The 23,984-nt window shown below is 43.0% G+C and overlaps 1 protein-coding gene across 2 annotated transcripts in view; it reads left to right on the top strand.

Moving 5' to 3' along the window:
• Positions 1-19,560: 19,560 nt before the first annotated feature.
• Positions 19,561-23,984, top strand: part of RBM47 (RNA binding motif protein 47) — a 76,407-nt gene continuing 71,983 nt past the window's right edge. For both annotated transcript variants that reach the window (XM_053976406.1, XM_053976407.1), the window contains exon 1: positions 19,561-19,704. In XM_053976406.1, the coding sequence (XP_053832381.1) occupies positions 19,676-19,704 (29 nt within the window). In that variant the 5' untranslated portion in view covers positions 19,561-19,675. The remainder of the gene's footprint in view (positions 19,705-23,984) is intronic.

A 23,984-nucleotide genomic window follows, 5' to 3' on the forward strand; every position in this document is an offset into this window, starting at 1 on the left:
ATCTCAGGAACACAAATACGGAAATTTGAAGCCAAAACAAGTCTTTCACACAACACCCAGAAATTACTCAACACCTAGAAATTGCTCAGTTACCTGGTACTTTACAGTTCATCGAAATCTGGCCAATTCTTGAAAATAATTAAGCCAATCTAAGTCAAAATTCAGAAATATTCAGTCAGATTTATACTATGGCAAAATTTCACCAGGCTGGACCACATATCAGCTCTGTAATCAAGCAAAGGCTGTTATGCTGCTATTTAGTGTTATGCCAGATGAGAAAACAGAAGTGCTTCCACACATCACTCATTTAGCAAAGCTCCCACTAACTGCTTGTGGCCGGGAGAAATATCTTGAGGCAAGAAAGGATTCTCATGTCATTATGTGCACTTGATTTTCATCTCTCTATGTGCATTTGGCTTGTCTTCTATATGTTCTGTTTTGTAAAATGGCCTCACCTTTCTGTGGCCGGCTCATGTGGCTTAGCAGGAGATTCCATACAGCCTTTGTGATGGGCTGCATTATACAGTGCTGAGGTTCTGGGTTGTTGTGGAGGTTCCTCCAGAACTCAGCTTCATTTATCTTCCAGATGGTGTCCCCTTCTCTGCCAAGACATCTCCCCTGGTTGGGTTGGCAGCAGTGGCTGAACTGCCAAAGATGAATGACAGCTGCTACCTAAACTAGAATCAAACCAACAATTTGCAGGAAAAGCATCCTGTTCTGAGCAATCAGATTCCCAGTTTCAGGAAGAATTATCTGTGACACCTTCACACTAAGGCATGTGCCAATTTTTGGGTAATGAACATGGTTTTCTGCCATTCAAGACTTCCAAAGACTTTCATTTTATGGACAATCTAATTTGCTACATATGGGGAGGGAAGGCACAGAATTTCTGAACCTGTGTTTCCTGACAGTGGTAGACTTGACATGTTCTTTTTCCATTAAATTATATTGTCAGCTTTATTTTTCTTCTCAACTGTTGTATAGGATGTCGCAGGATTTGTTAAAAGGCCTTTGCTACTTGGCTGTATGTGTGAATCCATACTACACCTGACTTTGAATAGATTGCTTTTCTGCATTCACAATATATCTTTCAACAAATAGCACAAAAGAAAGAATCCAAGTAATGCTGATGGTTAGAAGTTTCCCTTGTTGTTCATCAAAAATAAGCACATTGTTAGCTTAAATCCAGCTGCGAGTTTTGAGGAGAGTGGAGAGAGGCTGCAAAACCCTGGTTAAAAATAAAGAGTTTTAAAAAAAGTTTTTAAAAAGTGTAAATATAGTTTTTACAGATGTCAGAAGGAATTTAAGAAAGGTGCACTAGATCTTGTACAACTTGTGTTTTTCTTTCACTGAAGTTTCCCCACATACTTTACAAATGCTTGCTTTAGCTGATGAATTTAAGACTATTATTCAGTACAATGTGTTTGCAAACACTGGAAGGGAATGTTTTTCTCCAATGAAAAGGGTTCTTTCACATAGCTGTGTTTCCATTCTTTGATGTGGGTGAGGTAATCTGTACCTAGTTAGTGCTTTGGAGTGTTTAAAAATGTTAAAAAAAAAAAGAAAAAGAAAATCTTCTATATTTTCTATATATTAGATCCCTTTTATCCCCTTGCAAGATGCCAAGAACCTAAACAAAAGCTTGTCTATGAAGAGAGCTATCGGGCCAAAGAGGGTCTCACTGAGCTTTTGTTCACCTGTTTGGTTTGTCTGAAGCCTTTCATGCGAGTCGCATTTCTGAATGCTGTTGTTCATGTTTTATGGGAATGGCTAGCTGGTTATACTGGATTTGTGAAATGCCTGCAGATAAAAAAAAACAGGTGATCATTTTAAAGGCTTTTGTAAAGGAGCTACCTTGAGATCTAGCCCAAGTTGGCCACAATCCTTTGCATTTGGGGCTTGAGGCTCAGCATGTCCTGTGCTGTTCCTGTGGTGTTTGGGAAAGCACAAAGGCTGGAGATCCCTCTGTTCCACCCTTGCTCCCAGGTATTAGCACTTAGCAGCAGTAACTAACCACAGAGGTCTTGCAGAGAAGCTAAACCCTATAAGCACAATTTGCATTTACAGCACAACCCCAGTTATGGCAAAGGAGCTCAGCCCTCTTGGTTTCAATTGCCATGTCACCCAAATGAGTTATGTCACCCTTATATGATAAAACTCATTATGAGGAAGATAAGGTTATTCCCCTGTAACCTGAGGTCTGTGAGTTATATTGTTTCTGCACAGCACTATTATGTCCAGCTTGAGAGACTTGCCTTAAACAGCCATTGCAGATAGGGATTTTGAACAGTTTTCTGTTGAATAGAAAGGATTTAAATTTGAAGGGTGTTTTCGGGCCTCAGCAATGCATTGTCAGAGTTCATATTCCTCTAAAGAGCTCATATTCAAAGGCAGCTGGTGCTTCTGAGCAGCTCTGCATTGCCATTGAGGTAATACACCAGTGCTAATACCCACTCTCAAGATCAGATGGGGTCATGGACAGGAAAAGAAAGCTTTTAGCCCTACATCTACCTCTTCCAGTTCTTCCCAGACAGCTTTGTTCAGCTCAGAGCAGGAAAACAGGAGGTCTGTCCTATCATTTCATACAGTCTCATGATGGACTTCATGGGATGACACCAGAGAGACTCACCTGGAATAACCCTGGACTAAAAGGCTGCTGTGCGGCCTGCCAGAGGGTTTGAAGGGATATTTGCATCCTTAATAAGAAAAGACCTTCTTTGTCCTAGTGTAAGGGGACAGAGGGAGACAGCATTATTGTTTCAGGAGCTCCTCATCAGCCTCCTCCTGGCCCTGGTCAGACTGATCTCACATACCAGCAGGAGAAGAAAGCTGTGTAGGCACCTTGGTGGCCTGTGTCCAAACCTAATCCTCTTGAGTCCCTGTGCAGAACAACCCAGTGGTGTCCTGTCTGGACAGCTTCAGGGAATGGTGGGTGCTCTCGAGGATGCTCTACTTGCTGTCTCCTTCCAGTCCTCTACAGACCAAGTTTTGAGTTTGTAACCTTTACACCCTTTCCCTTTTTTTTCTCATTTGTTGTCTCCTGGAAACAGTTTTGGTTTGGGGTTTTGTGGCTTTGGTTTTTTGTTTGGGATTTTTTGTATTGTTTTGAGGGGGTTTTTTTAAGGCCTTTCCCTTCTGGGAAGGGCTTGACGATTTTGTTAGAGCCAGGAGCAGATGAAATGATATGCTGTCCTGGGTGCAGCCAATGGTTACTTGGAGAACTTGGAGAACTTTTGGCTGTGACCCCAAAGGCCTAACCTGCCTGGAGATAAAGTGCTGGGCTCCTGGGGCTGGCAAGAGACCAGAGTGTGGTAAAAGCTGAATTGCCCAATCAGGCTGAAGGGGTAGGAGCTCTGCTTGCTCTGGTAGAGATGGGAGGAAATGTATTGCTCTTTTGGAACTTACTAGTTCTGTCAGAAACTTTACATCCCAAGAGAAGTGTGATTTGTGTTTCCTGGTAATTGTTTGGTGAGCAGTGTGGGAAAGAATATAGGAATTTTCACACAGTAGCTGTTTAATGGGTTTTCTTGAGGTTGGTAATGGCTGGGATTTGGCTCATGGTTTTGAAACCCCAGGCCAGGACACATAGAAGAAAATCTTAGCAGAAGTTTTTATCCAGAATGACTTTTTCTTTAGTTAACACTAGTGAGGTCAGCTCCCAAACATGAGATTTCCATAAGCAGAAGATAACCAGCCCAGCTGAGAAGTTTGCACTGGAGATGTCAAGTTTGGCTGGAAGAAGTTTATATCTGGACATTTTCAGTCTGCTGAAACTCAGGAAGACAATTTCCCATGCAAAGCATTTAAGACTCTTAGCCTCAGACTGGATCTTGATGTTCTCTGGGACATTTGAAACTACTTGGGGTTGGAAAATATACCTGCAAATTGTAGGCAGTCATGTCTGATTGTGATGGAATTTCAGTTCTTGTAGCAGCCACACGCACAAGTGGAGTATAGCTTGTACCAGTGCTGCCTGCTGGAGTTCAACTGGTGCGTGTCTTCTGCCAGGCCCCACAGCTAAATGTATGCCTAAATATTTAAAACACTGTGACAGTGTTTTTGAATATAGGGTGGCATTACAACAACTTTACTCAGCAGTTTTCTGCAAATAATAGCCGCTTTATTAAAGAAATTCCAGATCAGCTTACAGCTTAACCCCAGTCATTGACAACCATTTATAATAACAAACCTCTACTTTTCAGCGAATGGGACTCATGTAAATTATTGAAAGACCAAACTAGTGGCTGACATACTTTTTAAAGATCTTTACAATTCGATATCTCAGATATCCTTGCAGAGTGAATTCAAATATAAAAGGTCTTTTAATCCTTCTGCAGGGGCTGCATTGGCAGCATGACCAAGTCTTGGCCAGGCCTGGGAGATTTGCATCCCCTCTATGCTTCTGAGCCCAGGGTGACTGCCCCTGTGCAGAGGGGTGCAAAGCAGAGGTCCCACAGTCATCACTGGTACAGGTGTTCATCTGTCCCTCAGCCACAATGACAGATGAATAAAAGCCTGAAGATTGCTCTTCCTCCACCTCCCAAAGGAATTTTTTGGCAGGTCTGGTTATTTCATCTAGACGTTAAATAGCTTTGTTTTATCTTCTTGCCATCACTGCCAAAAGCTCTGAATACTCTTGTGTGTCAGAAAACAGTATTCCTTTAGACCCCAGATAATTAAAATAAAATAAATTTTTTTTATTTTTTTTTTAATCTTAAAACCTGTGAGCTGAAATAAGCTGGAGATTTATTCATTTTTAAGAAATGGCTTCTCCGGTTGACAGGAGTTTAGAAATCTTCTTCAGGTACCTACAATCTGTCCATCTCTTAATTTCTTAACCAAGAACTGATGTTAATAAATGGAGAAGACATTCATTTCTTCACACGCAAAGACTCATGTTGCCACATGGTCGCAACATCAACAGGGGCAAATTTTTCTGGCTTCACAATACAAAGACAGCCATCCACATTAGCTTAGAAACCTGGCTGCACTTAATGCTCTTTCTTTTTTCCAACAAAGGTTCATTCCTGAAAACATCTTGTTTTTTGAATAATGGCAATTTTTGGATGTTATTCTTTGATCTTAGTCTTAGCAGGTTGATCTTTGGTCTTAGGCTTAGCAGTTTGCTAGTGCTACTGTGTACCAGGCCTTCCCCTGAGGGACTCTGCAGTGGGTGCATTGCTGGTAACTGCAGCAGTTTGAGTCCATAATTTTCCTCTGAAATTTTCAGAAGCAAAATGTATTGCTCTTCCCACAGTTTTTCTTATTGAAATCTATGGAAAGTTAGAAGTAAATTCACAAATGTAGCTCTTCCATTGTAGACAACAAAAACCCCTTTTGAGGAGAACTTTAAACCACATTGATATTGCTGTATTTAATCCCTCAAATCACTTCTGCTAACTAATAAGTAATTTAAAGAAAGTTTACATCAAAACTTAGGTACTAGGGTATTACTGTGCCTTCATACGGCAGGTTTATGTGCAACAGCTAAAATATACTTTTCATCATACTCTAGCAAGCGTATCAGGCTGGTCATGTAGCATTAGGTCTCATGTAACATAAGTCTCCTAAACTTTATGGACATAATCTTCCATTTTGCTCATAAATCAATAATAATGGTGCATTTGACTTCTAATTTTCTATGTTCTTCTGTTTCAGAACTAGGTCAGCAGATGAATGCATAAGTAAAGAAATCCCAGTTCCATCTCCGACTGTCTCTTCATAAAAGATTGCATATGCTGACAAAATACACAGTGTGACCTTCCTTCTGCATTTCTTATTTATAAGGTTTCTGGAGATGCACTCCAAAGATACATTTCTTATTTAGAAAGAACAATTTTACTGAAAAAGCAAATAATGACTCTGAACATTTGCTTATTCCAAAAATGTGCTTTTTCACAGGTCCAGTCTGCTCCTCTATAGCAGCAGCGAAGTAACCTTTCCTGCTGTTAGATTATTACATCTTGTCTCTGCAAATTTTGCCATCACAGAACTGCACATGGAGTGAAGGAACAGTGACAAGGATGGGGTGTGCCACAGGTGAAACACACTTCTTCCCATGTGAAAAATGCAAAGCAATACCCAGGAGTAATTCTGGTAGTCAGGGGCTTCATGGTCCCCTCCACTCCCAGTGCACCCCCTAGATGCTGGCTCTCCTACACGTGGCCAGCAGTGGCTGCCCCTCTGGCCTGGGCAGCGTGGTCTGACAGACAGGGGTTTCTAAGCATGCTAAGGAAGTTAAAACATAAACATTCCCAGAATAGCACGGTGGAATGATTCACTGATACACAGCTCCACTACATCATCAACTATCCCAAGTGATGCCCATGTCTCCTACATTTAATATGGAATTCTGTGCATTTTCTCCCCCTCCAAATAGGCGTTTAAAAAATGGCCAGTACAAGACAAATTAAATTATCTGTCTAATTACTTCTGGAAAGCCAAACTCCTCCTCTGACACTTTAAAGCTTTATCTCCAGCTGTGTTTTGGCATACCTCCTCTGGCCTGGTTTTCCTACATCCTCCTTGGGTATATTTTCACCATTAACTAAAGATTGTCCCCCAAAACACACCAGTGCAGCATCCTGTGTGGGAGCTGCAGCTCAAGAGCCTCCTGTCTCGCCTCCATTTGCCCTTCTGGTCTCTGCCAGGGTTTGCTCCAGTTCTGCTTATTCCAGGGATTCAACACTGTCTGCCTCAAGTAGCTATGACTTTCCCGAGACTACTCCCAACTGTGGGAATTGTTCCCAAACATCTCTGCTGTTGCGACTGCCTTAGCCAGCATCTCTTTAAAATGCAGGCTCCAGGTGATTGACTTCCAAGTAAGAGGAGCTGAATGGGTTTAGACAGATTAACATTCTAGCAGTAAGTGGCAGTCATTCCAAGGAGCTAAATCAAATTCTCAAGTGCTCATTAGCAACAGGAGAGAAAGAAAAAAAAAAAAAAAAAAAGAAAAAAGAAAAAAGAAAAAAGAAAAGAAAAAGTAAGGGGAAAACTAGTTTAAGAACATAAAAAAGAATGAGCACATAATGGAGAGACATGGTGAAAGCTGTTTTTTCATTAGAGTTTTTAATTGATGGCCATCTCCCTAAAACACCAGGTCGTGGGGTGCTGCTGCATGGCATTTCCTTGTAACACAAAGTACGAAGGTGCAGTTGACCCAGGGTCACTCCAAGTTCACAATCAGCCCGGTGAGTTTGGCTGGCAGGATGTGTGTTAGCCATGCCGGGCTTCGGTGGCAGGGGGAGAACTACCGCAGCTGCCATTTGCTGTCCAGCCTTGGAAGAACTGCTCTGCACCCTGAAAAGCAAAATACAAGTCTGCTGTGATGATTTCACTCGGGTCATCCAGGGCACTTCGTGTGCTCGTAATAATTTGTCTCTTTGGAGTGTCCTACTAGGACAGAGTTGCAGCAATCGTTGTGAGGGGGAGGTAAGGAGGACGCTCACCACTTAGCAATCCGGACAAGAAATACTGCTCTGTCTCGGGGCGTGCGGGGTCAGTGGCTTCACCGCAGGTTCTGAAAGGTGCACGGACACTGGCCATTGCCAAACTGCACGCTGAGGAGGACGGCACAAGCGGCCCTGCGGCAGCCGTGCCCCGCACGGCCATCCTGCGCTCCCCTCCTGTGGCTGCGCGGCTCCCCTGCCCTCCGCTGCTCCCCGCCCGGGCACCCACCGCTCCTTCCCCTCCTGGCGCTCTCCTCGTCCAGGCTTGGGAGCAGGGTGAATCGTGGGTCCGAGTCCTGCTGGCGAGTGGAGTAGTTTACATTTATACAAAATATTTACACTTTTTTCTCAAGCTTGTTTTCCTAGAGTTCCGCAAATAATGCAAACAGATTTTTGCAGTTCAGGCAGTTGCACTGCAGAACTTCACCTGTTCTCACTAAAAGCATATGAAAAGACATAAATAGGAAAGATTTGGAATTATTAACAACTCGTCCCCTAAAAGTAAAATCAGCTCTACCTGAGTGCAGAAGGAAGTCCCCATTTACCTTTGACATTTCAGAAAAAGCAGAGGCAAATCCTGCCTCAGGTTCCTTTTGCCGCTTGATTTACTCACGGAAATATTTTCACTGCTGTTCCACACAGCACTAATGAGTTTAAAACTCAGTGGGCTCACAGCAGCTGAACGGTGGTGAGAGCACAACCCTGAACTGTACCCAGCTACAGACTCGCCTGCAGGAAAGAAGGAATATCCAAAAGAACTCTACAGGCTTGAATACTTGAAGAAAAGTTGTCTAAGGGTTTGGCTTAAATCAGGCACCCACACCTGGTTTTGTACACACCAGAGTTCCTGATGCCAGCCCTCCCAAGTTCTGCTTGGCTGCTGGCTCATGCTGCTCCATTCCTTACTCTCTCTACCTGCTCTGCACAATGCGCTTTGCCTAAGTGAATCTCACCCTTGGCACAGGAGTGTGATGGAAAGTGCCTGGGTGTTCTGGCAACAGAGTCAGCATTAAGCCTGGAGACAGCTGAATACATTCCTTTGACCGGCACCCACATTTTTCAATACCTTTTAGAAAGCAGCTTTCACTGGAAAAAAAGAAACAGCAGCAAAGAGATCAAGATGTCAGGAAATGCTTTTGCTGACTTGGTGTGAAGAAAATATTTTTCTTATCCAAAACAGCAGAAGAAGCTGAATAAGTCACTTGACCTTCCTTCCTTTCCTCTCCTTACCCTCTAGGCCTTCTGCCTCTGCAAAGGACATTTCTTCAGCCATTTGCCATCCTGCCTAGCACATTTCTTCATTATTTTTTCCCTTACATAGTCAACTCCTTGGACTATTCAAAACACCTCTTGATTTGCTCCTACCTTGCACTGATGGGCATGGCAAAGTCTTCTGCTTGGATCCATCACACACACAGGGGTTATAGAAATTTGCTTAAACAGTAGCTGAAACAATAGTGAGTTTTCTTTCTGGTATTCCGAATCTCTGTGCTATACCCTCAATAGTTTACAAGCTGCAAATTTGTGGATCAAAGCCCATTATGCTTGAAAGCACTGCATACTGCAAAAATTCTTGCAGGAATTTGAGTCATTTTGCTAGGAAGTGTCATGCATAGCTCTCATGATCACTATTACAAAGTATGATCCTAATTAAAAGAAACCTAAACCACAAAAAGCACCTTTGTGTTCAGAATCCTGATTGCTAGTGTAAGTTATTGTTTCTTTCCCTTCTCCTCTGTATTTCTTTGATCCTCTAAGCCAGTACAGGTAAGGAGCAGAAAGTTGGATCTTTTTTTTTTCTTACTATATCATGCATCTGCTCTGCAAGTACAGTCCTCACTGCAAGCACTGTGGGCACAACATAGTCTCCAGGCTCATAATTAACAGTGATGGTTAATGGCAAAGTATGTCAGAAACTGTGGGAATAACTGCTCATCCCTTAAGGAAGGGGGATGCACAGGATGACCTCTCAAAGTCTCTTCCAGCACCATGACTCTGTGACAATACAAAGTCCCCCAGCTTGTTTTTCTAGTAGTCAGCTCTTTGCAGGGCTGCAGCTAACAGCTAGGGAAAAACATCCTTCTATCCGCAAGCAGAGCTCACTGATAGGTATGCAAAACTCTTCTGCCATGGAAAATATTTATAAATATTTGTTTATTTTCTTCCAATTATTACCAGAAATGTACTATGATCATAGCTGCTAATGGCAGGCTCTCTGTTCAAAATTATGCTTTTTGTGACAGCTGTAAGGTATGGATCTAGAAATGGAGCCCCGATTGCAGTAGATGTCTGCTGTCTTGTTAGTTTAGAGACTTCAACCCAACGAACTTTTTTAGAATTCAGTCCAATGATATATACTAAAATTACTATTTTCTTACCTGTTACAATGGAAACAGGCTTATATTAGAGAAGAATGGAGATACCATATCTCTGAGATTTAGATTTTTGTAAAGCTATTTCCATCATTGCTTTTCTACCTTCCACAAGAAAACTAGGAACAACAGCATACAAGTCAATGAAAATTTCAATTTTTAGTAAAGATCCTCACCTTGAAAGGGGAAGATTACTTCACCTGGTGAAACTTTTATGATGCTGATATGAATGGAAGTGTGATGGCGTGAAACTGGTGCCACTGCAGTAGCTTGTGGGCATGAACAGGTTTGTTCCCAGGTGGTGACCATTCCTTGATAACTGGGCATTTATTTCCTCCCCTGCTGCCATCAGTGCACCTCCCTGATGGCTTAGGGGCTATTTATGCTGAGTAAGATGGCTCTGACCAGAACTACATTTTGGGAGTGCATATATGATTTCTTTGTCAGCTCAGCTTCAGCTTGTATTAGCAAAGTGGTAGCAGATGGGAGAGAATAGGGTCAGAGCACTCCAGGTTTTTGTGTGGTTTCTGTCTGAAATGTTTCTCAGGTGCTCAAAGCCTGCTTATAAATTTCTCCACTTGCTCCTGCACACTGGGTAGAATCTATGGTTTGTTGTTGTTGTTTTTTTTTTCCTACCTGCAGTTTAAACTGGTGAATTTTGGGAAAAACTGCAGCTGGGAGGAAGTGAGGAAGCGAGGAAGTGAGGAAGTGAGGGAGGAAGGAAGGGAGGGAGGAAGGAAGGGAGGGAGGCAGGCAGGCAGGCAGGAAGGCAGGAAGGCAGGAAGGCAGGCAGGAAGGCAGGCAGGCAGGAAGGCAGGCAGGCAGGCAGGGAGGGAGGGAGGGAGGGAGGGAGGGAGGAAGGGAGGAAGGAAGGGAGGAAGGAAGGGAGGAAGGAAGGGAGGAAGGAAGGGAGGAAGGAAGGGAGGAAGGAAGGGAGGAAGGAAGGGAGGAAGGAAGGGAGGAAGGAAGGAAGGAAGGAAGGGAGGAAGGAAGGAAGGAAGGAAGGAAGGAAGGAAGGAAGGAAGGAAGGAAGGAAGGAAGGAAGGAAGGAAGGAAGGAAGGAAGGAAGGAAGGAAGGAAGGAAGGAAGGAAGGAAGGAAGGAAGGAAGGAAGGAAGGAAGGAAGGAAGGAAGGAAGGAAGGAAGGAAGGAAGGAAGGAAGGAAGGAAGGAAGGAAGGAAGGAAGGAAGGAAGGAAGGAAGGAAGGAAGGAAGGAAGGAAGGAAGGAAGGAAGGAAGGAAGGAAGGAAGGAAGGAAGGAAGGAAGGAAGGAAGGAAGGAAGGAAGGAAGGAAGGAAGGAAGGAAGGAAGGAAGGAAGGAAGGAAGGAAGGAAGGAAGGAAGGAAGGAAGGAAGGAAGGTGGAAGGAAGGAAGGAAGGAAGGAAGGAAGGAAGGAAGGAAGGAAGGAAGGAAGGAAGGAAGGAAGGAAGGAAGGAAGGAAGGAAGGAAGGAAGGAAGGAAGGAAGGAAGGAAGGAAGGAAGGAAGGAAGGAAGGAAGGAAGGAAGGAAGGAAGGAAGGAAGGAAGGAAGGAAGGAAGGAAGGAAGGAAGGAAGGAAGGAAGGAAGGAAGGAAGGAAGGAAGGAAGGAAGGAAGGAAGGAAGGAAGGAAGGAAGGAAGGAAGGAAGGAAGGAAGGAAGGAAGGAAGGAAGGAAGGAAGGAAGGAAGGAAGGAAGGAAGGAAGGAAGGAAGGAAGGAAGGAAGGAAGGAAGGAAGGAAGGAAGGAAGGAAGGAAGGAAGGAAGGAAGGAAGGAAGGAAGGAAGGAAGGAAGGAAGGAAGGAAGGAAGGAAGGAAGGAAGGAAGGAAGGAAGGAAGGAAGGAAGGAAGGAAGGAAGGAAGGAAGGAAGGAAGGAAGGAAGGAAGGAAGGAAGGAAGGAAGGAAGGAAGGAGAGAAAAAAACATAAAGCAAATGCCCATCTGCACCTTGGCTATTGTAGTAGCAAGTGCTGCTAAAAACCCAGTCATATCAGCATTGGCTTGAGGGAAGGTGCTCCTGACTCTGCACCCCATTCTTTTCCATCACTCCTGCTTAAAACAATACCAATAGATATTTTGGCTGTCTCGAGGTTATTATTAACAAACCACTAATTACTAAGCTAATAGAATTAGAAGAAACACCCCACAATTAAGGCCTATAAAATTTATATAATCCCTTTACTTTTGTAGGAGCAGTCTGACAGGCATGGCAGAGCCCCATTACATGGCACAGAGGGTGGCTGGCTTCCAGCTCGTCAGTGTAAGTCATCAGGTCTGTGGCAACTTGTACTTCTTGCTGCTGTTAAGAGACTATTTTAAGGTGCACAGATTTATTTGACCTTCACTTACTAAGACCAGACTAAGCCATTCATTTTTCTTCTGGTGAATCCCATTAATTAACCTGCCAAATATTTCATCAGCATTCCTAATGGGAAAACCCACTGAAGAGCTAATGTTTATTATGGTCACTAATGTGGCTTATCTTACTGTAGATCTGGAGGGACTTGGTCATGGATCAGGATCCTGTTATGCTAAATGCTGCCAAATGTGGATCACATCCCATGTTTTTCCCCACAGAACTTATCATCTGAATAGACTTTGTCAACAGATCTTCTTTAGGGTAAAGTATGCCTGAATTGGAAAGATGAAACAGCAAGGATGGCTGTTTTTGTTTTGAGTTAAACAATATAAATATAACTTTAAAAGATTCATACTTATTGAAAAGTCAAACCTACTGTATCTGTGCCGCTCTTTGTGACTGTGTTCCAAATTCTTCCACTTGCACATTATGTATAATCAGAACCTATAGGTTTTTTTTGATTTTATTCTTATTCATGCCTCAGTTACTCATGGATGGGTAGACTGGAGACAACTGAGGGCTCAGAACCTCCAAGCCAATGCACAGAAAAGAGAAAAAAAGCAACAGGTTACAGCAGTGCATGTGAACAGTCCTACCGAAAGCCTGTGGAGGAGCCTGGAAGAAACTATTTCATGATTATCTGATTTCTCCTGCATCCAGAAAATTCCTGGTTTTGTTGCAAATCGCTAATTAAAAAAAAATTACCTGGCTATTTAATTCAAAAAGAAAAACAGTGTTTATTAACATAAGGCTTATGTGGTACAAGGGATCTTGTGTATCTGGGTGACCTTCCTGTTTGATGGCTTCCTTTTCTGCATTATAGTCCCACAGCCCATGTCCCTTGTCCTGCTGGAGTATTTCTGAGCATTGGCGCGTGGAAGGGGTTCAGTTCTCACCATTATTTTCAAGTCCCTGAGTCATCTGGATCCTTTTTTTCTGGTAACCACCCATGACTATTACGGGATGTGTGTGAACACCCCCTCCCTCCCACAGTCACAAACCTTCCTGGTTGCTCCTCTGACTTCTACTCAAGCTCACACCCAGCCAAGCAGATAAATGTCTACATGCACTGCAGTGATATCTGATGGTGTCTTGGTGGCCTCTCAGACCTCGCTGCTTATGTGTGCTGAGAGACAGAAGTGAATTTAGGCCATGTCTTTCCTCTCCTCCCCCTTTTTTCAAGGATTAATGAATAGCTGAATTCTACTTGGCTTGACTTTTGTTCTGTTCCTAGGTCTTGCTTCAGTACATAACGATAATTTCCTGCTGAACTGCTTCTGCTGCACTTTGCCTGTTTCACTTCCCTTCCAAAAGAAGTGGCTTCAGAGTAAATACCGAACCAGAACAGTGTGACTCCCAGCCAGGGTTAAATCTGACCACAGAGCTTGTGATTTTACCCAGCTTCTGATTTCACCAGCAATGGCTTCCAGTTTTGAGCTAAAGTATATTTGCTGTGAGGAGAGTGCCCAAGTTTTCAGTTGTGAATTCTCACCAATATGCAAAGAAGAAGATAACCTGTGCAAACTGTCTATTCTTCTGAGCTGCAATACTGTGAGACAAGGGTAATACTACATTCAGAGTGGTTTTCCCTTGCTTTTGCATGTCCTCATTTTATTATGAGGTCTGGAAAACCACTTTGTATGTGTGAGAGAGCTCAGCATAATAACAATGGAAATGACATGACTATTATTATTTCTGTGCTGGAGGTGGTGCTGCCTGTGGCTCTGTGAAAGCATGGAGCTCTCTTCCCTCCAAAGTTTTAATAAAATCAAGAGGGAAGAAGAGCAACAGCTTGTTGCGTTACTCTGTGAGTTGTGGGTTTGGTTGGAGGGTTATGTAAGGGCATGTTTGCATACAGCCAAGATGCATCATGCAGACACCCCTGAACTAAAACACCCCAGTATCTGCCTCGGGCCAGAAACCCCCAAAGACTATTTGCTAGCAAATGCACCAGGAGCACGTGGCATATATACCAACATGCCAGCTGCCCTGAGTGAAGGGCTTACATCAAAGAGAAACAGCTGGAGCTGTGACACCCCCAGCCCAGGCTGATGGGCACAGAACCCCTGGCAGCTCACAGGCCCTGGGCCAAGAGAAGCAGCCATGGAGCCACTGTGGCTGCACCTCTGCTGCTGGGGGCTCCTGCATACAGCAGATGCAAACCCACTGCTTTCTACCCGGCTCCCACAGGTGTAAAAGGCTGCACAGCGTGCACAGAGACCTGGAGCTGGGGCCTGGAGATGGAGGAGAGTTATTGCAGTGAGATGAAGGGCAAAGACAAGACAGCAGCTTCAGCACAAGCAGGCCGGCAACAGAGCTTCTTCCAGGGCCAGGTGAGGGCACACCTCCAGGCTTGTCCTCCCCATCCCAAAACACAACACTGGGAATCTCACTGCTGTCACAACAAATAGCCTTTAGGAGGGACTCAAGGAAAAGACACCAGTGGCTTTAGCTCGTTCTTTTTTGGGGGGATTGTATTTGGTGCGAGGACGGCATGGAAGAACACATGAAGTTACCTGTAGAAAATTACAGTAGAAAAAGTAGAAAAGCAAATATTACCATGACCTGGGCTGGTGTTCCTGGAGTTGTGGAAAGACAGAGGCAAAGTGCTGAGATGGAGACATGAATAAGAAGGGATGAGAAATGAAGAGTTTAAATGACAGCCTGAATCTGAAATGTATGTAGAGGAAGCAGCTTTTGAGAGGGGTAGGATGGTCAAACCACCAAGTAGGAAAGCAAGAGATACAGACTGGGAGGAGATGATGGGGGGGCACAGTGACAGAGGTTGCAAACAGACTTCATGGAAGTATCACAAAGAAAACAAGATCTTTCTGAAGAAGAAGGTGCTGTGTTACAGAGTAAGCATATTGAGACCTTCTATGCAGGAAGGGACATGTTTTCACAGACCACTATCAGAAATGTTCACTCTCCAAACTTCAACTGGGAAAAAATCAAATGCTGTATGATTGCAGACTTATTTATAAACTCTTTGTTTACTGAACAATATTCAAATGTTTAACCTGTAGTAGGAAACATTCTGTGTTAGAAAACTTAAACAAAATTTAGAGTTGAAGTAGAGGCTTTTAAATTTTTGACAAAAGTAGTGAGTGTTCTACTTCTCCAGTTACTTTTCTGATAATTAGAAATTCATTCTTGAGTAACGTACACTCACTTTTTCATAGTTTCCCAATTAGAGAGAGAGGGAAAAAAAAGTTTTGCCATAATCTCCTTAATGAAATGTACTCACCAAACTTTCAATGTGCAGTTTTCTTGCTGCAGTGAAGTCAGCTATTGGGCAGGAGTGACAAATTCTACAATAAGTATTTCACAGAACTGATAATACAGTAAGCCATATTCAGAAGGAAAAATTACAGTTCAGGAGACACAGCCCTCAAAAAAACACCCCAAACCCACTGACATTTTTTATTTTAAAATCAGTTTTGGAGGACACCTTTCTTAATCAAATACTATTGCCTTTAAAGATCAGTGTTCACAGCCTAATCATGCTGCACTTAGCTTAATTTGCTTTGCTATGGTCTCATTAAATTCTTTCTTTTGGTCAGAAACCCTGCCATGGCTTGGCAGAAAAACAGGAAATTTCTTCTCCATGTTGGAGGGTTGTGGCTGCTCTTTCATTTTAACACACAGACTGGAGGGTGCTGCAGAAAATTACATGTGGGTCAATCATTCCTTCCTATGTAAGGAGCTCACAACCCCTTAAAACACTTTGTCAGCTGGACAACTGGGACAAGAGGGAGAAAAATAATCCTTGTGTCAAACATGTCTCAGACTGCTATTCTATCAGTTAGATCTAATGTTTAATTTTAGGTTACCTGAAACCTCAATGGCAACAATTCCTACAACTGATTGTTGAGACTGCTTTTATCTCATCTCAGCTTGTGATAGATTCAGCATTTGGTGGTCAAGAAGAGACTTTCCTGAATTGCTACTCTCCTTTGTGCTGAGAAAGTGCACTTAAGGAACCTGGCAACATTACCTATTATTTGATCTGGAATCTGTGAATCAGAGTAAAGCACAAGTAATAAATAGTAGAGGTTTTACACTATTGTTTTGCTGGCAGATGAGAAATGTAAAAATTGCTTTCCTCACTAAAGTTTGGAAGTCCATTAAAAAGTTGCAAGCAGATGTGTCACGATCATCCCTATGCCTGCAGGAGTATGCAGACAGATGTAGTACCTTGCAGTCTCACCTGGGTCCATGGAACATGTCTTCTCACACAGATGGTGAGCAATAAGGAGTATTTTAATTGCTGGATGAGCTACTGCCAGGGATTAGATCTAACTAGACACCTCTAGTGCTGTCACGCACTTCACCTGCAGGTGAACTGAACTAAGAAGAAAATCAACCTCTTTCATATCTTTGGTGTCTTCCAAAGAAATCTATTTGCACAAGAAAGTAATGAGCTGGCTTTCAGAGGTAAGACCCACAAGCACATGTGCAGAGTCAGTAGAACAGGCAGAGCTACACTTTTAGCAGCATACCTTAAAATAGTTGACTTTACCACACTGGTGCAACCATGGCTTTTGGTAGTATTCCTGTGTTCTGGACATGCAGGACAATGCACTCAAATGTCTTTCCATTTTCTGTACTAGTCATTGTATTACAGAGATGCTCATTTAGATGTAATTTGTACAAGTTTGCAAGGAACTACTTCTGCCAGTAAAGCCAATTCTCTCCTCTCAATGGAGCAAATGGAGCATAGGTTCTCTCTGCTTGAGATGGATTGCCTGAGAACTTTGTTGGCAAACTTACCAGATAAGGATTCTATGTGAAAACCTCCCTTTGGGTGAATGGGTCATGATTTTAAAGAAGAGTACTAAAGAATACTTAAGAGGTTTTTGTACCACTAAACCCCTCATTATTTACTATTCTGGACTATTTTTTCCTGAACAATTTAACTGCATATTTGCTGCTAATGCTGAACTCACAATTTAATTCAAGTTTTTTACAAAAGTTTTCCCCATGATTATTTGTTCATTAATGCAGGTAAGTTCTGAAAGTTTTTTGGTTTTTTTTGTTCTTGATGCATTTGCTAAAACTGGAATCACATGCTTTTATCAACTTTTGAATTGCAATGGTTTAGAGAGAAAACACTGTTAACTTGAACTTTGCAACATTTGACTGTGAGCTTTACATATTATACCAGTAGTGGTTTGATTAATTGGTTTCTGCCTGCAGTAAAACTCTCTTAGGGAGTGAATGTGGATTTGCTTAGGTAAAACCTGTGAGATTTTCCTATACTTGAAAAATAATACAATTAGAGATATTATTGTTTATAAGGACAAATTGCTTTCAAAAAGCATAGGTAATATCACAGAAAAAAAAGGCAGTATGGTGGGTACCCAGCTCTGAATAAATCTTTTAGAATTTAGAAGAATTAAGAAGAATTCTTAATTAAAATTGCTAAGAATTAATTAAGAATAAAAAGAATTCTTTTTTAAATTAGGAGAAATTATGAAAATCAATTCCTTTCACTATTTTTGAGCTCCAATATTATTTATTCTTTAAAGATTTAGATTGCAGGACTTCTAATCTACTGCTGGGGATTTGAACTGTCCAGTTAGCCTAGGTGAAGCTCCTCTGTCTACTCATCAGTTACAGATGTTAATTGGAGTGAGGGTCATGATACTATCAGTTGCACAAATGACCTACATGGAGAAACAAATAGATGAATAATATCTCCAGGTCACCACTAGTGGTAAATATTGCTCTGTTAAATATTTGCATGTACACGACGGAATATTGCTTGTTTGTTTTGGGATTTTGTTTGGTTGGTTGGGTTTTTGCTCTCCAGAAAAAAAAAAATCATCAAAATAAAACCAAACCAAACAAAAAAAACCCCACTAAAAACTCCCGCATTTGAACAAAAGTGACTGAAGGGAGAAGCAAAACTTTTTTTTTTTTTTTTTCTGTTTCATGACAATGCTAGCAGGAATTACTACTTAAAAAAAAATCTGCTGGTGTGTGCTTCCTGTTCCAGTTTGTTTAGTCACAAGTCTGAGTTAGATCTCTCTTGGTTGGTTTCATTTACTATAAACAGGTCTTGTGCTTTGTTTCAATACATCAAAGCCCATAGCCAGGCACAGACAGGTAGCGTAAAAGGGGGGGGAAGAAAGTTTACAGTCTCGCTTCATTGTTTCTTTAAGCGTTCCAGACAACGGTCAGAGGGATCACACGGAGTTTAAAAGAAGGCTTGGTTGTTGGTTTTTTGTCTATATAAACTGGTTTCTCTTTTGTTCCTTGTCTAGAAACCACATGTAACTTTAGGTCAGAAAAGTGTAAAATGTGGCACTTCTTAAACCAGCGTTACCGCTGCCTTGGGCTAACTCGATCAGGCAAAGGTGCAGGCTCCTCTCCCTGCGACGCTGATGCCTGCTGCCGTCCTTCAGGTGAGTACCAGAGGTTTATTTTCTTTTCAAATATCCATCCACCTGAAGGAGGCAGATGGCTGAGAAGGGTATTTTCTCATGACTGACACTGCTAAAAAAAAAAAAAATTCACCGTTTTAGCCCTTTAGAGATAAACGTGAATCACTCCCTCCCACAGTATTTTTAGTAAAGCTGCTCTAAAAGTTTGCTTCCTTCCAGTCCTTGCATCTCTCCAGGTTTTCTTCTCTCTCTCTCTCTCTCTCTCTCTCTCTTTTTTTTTTTTTTTTTTTTTTTTTTTTTTGACATTTAGGGGTTTTTGGGTTTTTGTTTGGTGGTTGTTGTTTTGGTTTGGTTTTGTTTCTGGTTTTGTTTTTGGAGTTTGGGTTGGGTTTTTTGTTTGTTTGTTGGGGGGGTTGCTGTTGGTGGTTTTTTGGGGGGGGGTTTGTTTGTTTGGTTTGGTTTTTTTTAATCTGCCCTCTTGAAACAACAGGAATGCTGGCTGGCCCTCAGCCAGCCAGAACTCGGCAAGCAGGGTAAAATTTCAGTTCAGATTTACGGGAAGGTGTTGGGAGTAAAAATCTGGTTTGGTGAGTTTAAGGCAGGGAGTAGTCCGGAGACAACCTTGCTACTGTGAGTGTAGAGAGAAAGAGAGGAGGGGGGGAGGAGGATAATAAAAACCACCCAGGCTGGAGATTAGAGACCAATTTTTCCCCTGTCCGAGTTTCAGTGCGTGTTGCTGAGCTCCTGCAGCCTTATCGAGTTTGCAGGCAGAAAGCCGGGTCTGGGGGTGCGAGAGCTGCGCGGTGCCGGCAAAGAGCTCAGCGCGCCGCTCAGCGCCCTGGAATGTGCGGCTTAGGGCAGGGGCGAGCAGGGGCTTTGACTTAGCTGGTACTAATTGCAAGTTTTAGTGCTCAAAAACTCTGTTAAAAAAAAAAAAAAAAAAAAGAGAGAGAGAGAGAGAAAAAAAAAAAAAAACACAAGAGCAAAGAAGCGAAGAGCCAAGAGAGGGGGTTAAGATTGGGAGAGCTGTTGCTCCCAGCAGCAGTGCAAGGAGTTGCTCAACTCTCACTTAGCAGCGCGGTAGGAAGGACAATGCATTAAGGTCGCTACCCCAAAACGTTGCCGTTGCTGCGAATGGTGCTGGGCGCTGAGGTGGGCTCCAGGTAGGTACCTTCGCTTTTCGGTTTGCTCTGCGCTTCCTCCATCCTTAGCTGTGGATTGGGTTGTACTTACTCTTCTGTGATTGGATTGACAATGTAAGCGACCAGGAGTTCACTCAGAAAATACATTTTAAAGTATTTTTGCAGAGGAGAGGCAAATGGAGAGAACTGCAGAGGTTTTCGGTGGAGTTTTGGTGGCTCTTTCCAACTGACAGATTTCTGGTGATTCTGAAGAAAGATGACAGATATGAGGCAGATGCAGGTACTAAAAAAGGACAGATTGAGAAGTGATTTGCAGATCTGAGAGTTTTAATTTAAAATATGTGTTTCTCCATGTCAAAGGAAAAACACAACGTAACTTGCCTAATGTCTTTGGAGTCAGTTTCGGAAGTAGTGTTTCGTTTCGTGGCTGTTTTTTTCTTTTTGAACACTTAAAATGCTGTCGTTTGTACAGACCACAGAGCCGTGGCACAAGTGACAGGGAGGTGACAAGAGGGCTCTGAGTCTGCTGTCTGCCAATCTGTTATAGACATTAGCATAAGAATGGAATCTTATCTGTGAAGTTTCTGAAGACCATTTAGAATACCTGTATCCAACAGGAGGTCAAGCATCTTCTTCACGCTGAGATATGCGTGATTAGATGAGAAATACTAGAGTTCATGTTAAAAGAAGCAGCAGATTTTAATTTTTTTTTTTAGAGATAAGGCTACACAGCTCATTTCTTCTCAGGAACTTAAAATAAAACTTTGAGCTAAAGCCAATCTATTATAATGGTTAAAGATGGTCTGGGACCTTACAGGTCACAAAATGCCTACTAAAATTTATCGGCTCAACTGGGCTGACCTGGCAGAAGGCAGGAGCATTAGATGGGGCTGAAATGAGCCGCCTGAGGCTAACGCAAGCTGAGTATCGGTGCCCCGATGTGTCTCTCATTCTGTGCAAATGATAATTTGGACAAGCCTGCAATTATTCTCTACCAGTCCGGCCGAGCTCACATGATGCGGGAGGGGAGCCGCGCGTGTTTCGCAAGGCGGCGGCGGCGCGGCCGGCCCAGGCGCGCTGCCAGCGCACGGGCGCGGGGTGCGCTGCGCGCCCGCGCCGCCGCCGCGCAGCTGCCAGGCCCTGGGGCCAGAGGTCGCCCGCGGTGTTAAGCGGAGCCTGGTATACAGCTGGAAAACTGGAAGGCAGCGTGCACTCTCAGAGAGGAGGTGGAGATAACGCCAGGAACGGGCCGCTGCTTGGTGTCCGGCAGGCTCGAAGCTAAAGCTAACAGACTGCTGTCTGCGAGATAAACGGAGAGACAAACACTCCTTTTGCACATTCGTTCTCTCTCCCGCCACCCCCCTGCATATTCCCGTCCTGTGAGAGAGGCTGTTCTCCTGGCTTGTTTCAAAGCTGTGCATCCTGCCGAGAGCTGAGGGCAGCTGTTCCCACCTCACCTGGCAGCCCGGGGAGAGCCCAGCACCTTCTTCTGCTTTTGGGGTCTGGCCCCTTCTGAGACACGCGCTCCGGGCCCTAAGTATTGTTAGGGAAATATTTGGAGTTTTTGGACTGGCATGTAAATAGGGTTGCTAATAATTTCTGAGTGTCCCTGCTGCAGCTGAGGATGCAAAATATTTCTTTGAAATTTTAGAAAATAAAAGAATGTGCTGCCTTCAATACAACAGATTTTTTTAAAGTTGAAAATGTTGTAATAAAAATATTTAATATAAGCAGTGGAGATGGTAGAGCCTTCAGGGAATGAAGGCTCTATGTTAGTTTGGTCTGAACCCTTGATCTTGCGTGGCCCTCGCCAGGCTGGCTTCAGCAAAGCTATCCCTGGTACTGGGGTCTGCTTTTGCAGCTTCCCACATTTTGGAGGCTTGGTCTCCTCCACATGGCAGAGCCTCACACTTCCCTACGACTCTGTGAAATGCTACACCCTCTTCTGTGAAAGCTGTGAGAGCATCTGAGAGCTAGAGGAGACCAGAGTTACCCTGGAATGGTGTGAGATTACCTGTTGGGTTACCATAGGAGCCCACAGCACTGCTAGGGTGACAGACTCCAGCAGAGGTGACACCACATTTATGGGTGAAACAAAAAGGTAATCTTGGCTTTTTCATTCCTGAACCAATATCACTGTGATTTACTGAGAAATTTAGTAGGGGCAAGTATGTGCTCTTTGTGAAGAAACATGGCCAGATCCTGTTCCTGTTAAAAAAAAAAGAAATCAATGATGAACATAAAGGTGAACATAAAGATCAGGTTTGCTTTGTAGCAAGGAAGCAGATCTAACAGATCAATTGTAAGGAGACCATCTCCATGCCTGTATACGGCTGTGTGTAGTTGCCTCTTTTGTCATGAAGCTGAAATCGCCAAATCACTGATGACTTAAACCAACAAATCCTTCCTTATATACAAAGTAGTCACCTTGAAATTTGTTTCATAAGGGGATTTTTAGGTGCAATTTCCAAGTTTGTAAAATGGATCTTGTGAACAGGATATTTTTGTCTGCTCCCTTAGCAGAGGGAAGGACTCTGACCTTTATCTTTCCAGTATGAGGCCTAAAATAATATTTCTTTCTGCTGTAGTAATTTTTTTTCAGTAAAATGCTTCTGGGTACACCTAGCTCTTGCCAAGATCAGGAAGATCTCAGTAGCCTTGCTGAGACAATGCAGGCTTTGTATAGCTATGGCTGGTAGGGCTTTGGTGACACAGTAAACTCAACAGAGAAAAGCAACTTTTTAGTAACTGCAGAGCTGACTACCTGATACTTGAGGGCATTTTTGTCCTTTCCAGGCTTTCATTTGCCCTGATTCCAAGTAAGATTTTATTTGAATAGAAGAAAGAGGTTTCTGATATTTTTAAAGTGTATTTTACAAAATATGCTTAGAGTCTGGATGTTATCTTTTGCTTAGGTAGGTCATAAAGCTGAGACTGAGTCAGCACAGATGAGCTTATTTGCCATGAGATGGAAAGAAGCTACAAAGGCATGAGGATCCTCAACCAATAATAATGTGGTAACAGTAACTTTCATGGATTTCCAAAGGGGTAACAGCTTAACCAGCCACTAACAACTGAGGCTTTTTATCCTATTTGCCAATGTGAGAGCCATTGGAAGGTTTACTCTGGAAAACAACACCCCAAGTGATGTAGCTCGGAGTTTGCATTCATGTTTTGGCCTTTTGAGTACAATGGATGCACTGGAGCTGTGCCTTTAGAAATAAACTGAGATACTGCTTCTGCCTTTTTGTCTTTTACCAAAGAAACTTTGCTCCACCACAAGTCAGGGTGTAGGCTGAGTTTCAGCAAGTTGAGTTCGCAGTAACATTCAAGATGTCATTTATGATTGCTGTGTCACAGACCTGGGATTCCTGACCTGGGTGTTTCTGCTGTGTGGACCTGCTTATACAGGTGGAGTGGAAGGGCTGTCACTGCCATGTGGGGTTTATGCACCAAATAGCTGGTGAGAGGCAAGAGATGGGATGGATGCAGGTGGAGCACAAGGAAATGGTGAGGGGTCAGCTGGGTACGAAGTGAGAACAGCATGCCAGCAGACTGTCTGCTCTTGGACTATCTCAGCAGCAAGGGAGAGATTTTAGAAGGAATTTAGGAGAGGTGAGCAAAATTCCTCTGCAGCTGTGACCAGGGAGGCAGTCCCAGTGAGGATTTATGAAGGAAAACAGAAGGGCATCTGATGAGAAGCATAAAGTTAGTGTTCATAAGCTGCAAAAGACACCTGGTTGTGCTATTCAGCTCTGCCTGCCTAGGCAAGTATTGTGTGTAAGGACACATTTTATTTTATTTATTAGAAGACAGAAAGAGGATCAACAGGAGCACAGAAAATGAGTGGCACATTCAAAGCTATGAAAATGACTCTTGAAGTAATATTTGGAAGATAAAACAGTGGATCAAAATTGTACATCAACCACAGATCAAATTGTGAAAGAGCAAGAAGGAATGTCACCACTGATGAGTTAATGTGAGGATGAGACTCCAGGGAAGTATTTAAGTTTTGAGGGCAGATAGAACAGCCAATGTCTTTGACATGCATGCAGAAAGCATCAACAGGTCTTAGCTATACCTTGAAAAAAAGGCTGCCCAAATAAAAATTGTGCCCTGCCTGCAAACAGAGCAGTAATGGTCACTGTGGAAAGGAGAGAAAAGAGACTTTGGGTATTGCTTGAGAGGGAGGCAGTATTAGAGGCTCTGCTTTATCCACATATAGCTGGAAGTGATGGCTGGGCTTTCAGCAGACAGTCTTTCAACCTTTCTAGCAGAAGAGAAAAAACCGAGGGCTGTTG

This window comes from Vidua macroura, chromosome 4 (genome assembly GCF_024509145.1).
Source record: "Vidua macroura isolate BioBank_ID:100142 chromosome 4, ASM2450914v1, whole genome shotgun sequence".
Taxonomy (NCBI): Eukaryota; Metazoa; Chordata; class Aves; order Passeriformes; family Viduidae; genus Vidua; species Vidua macroura.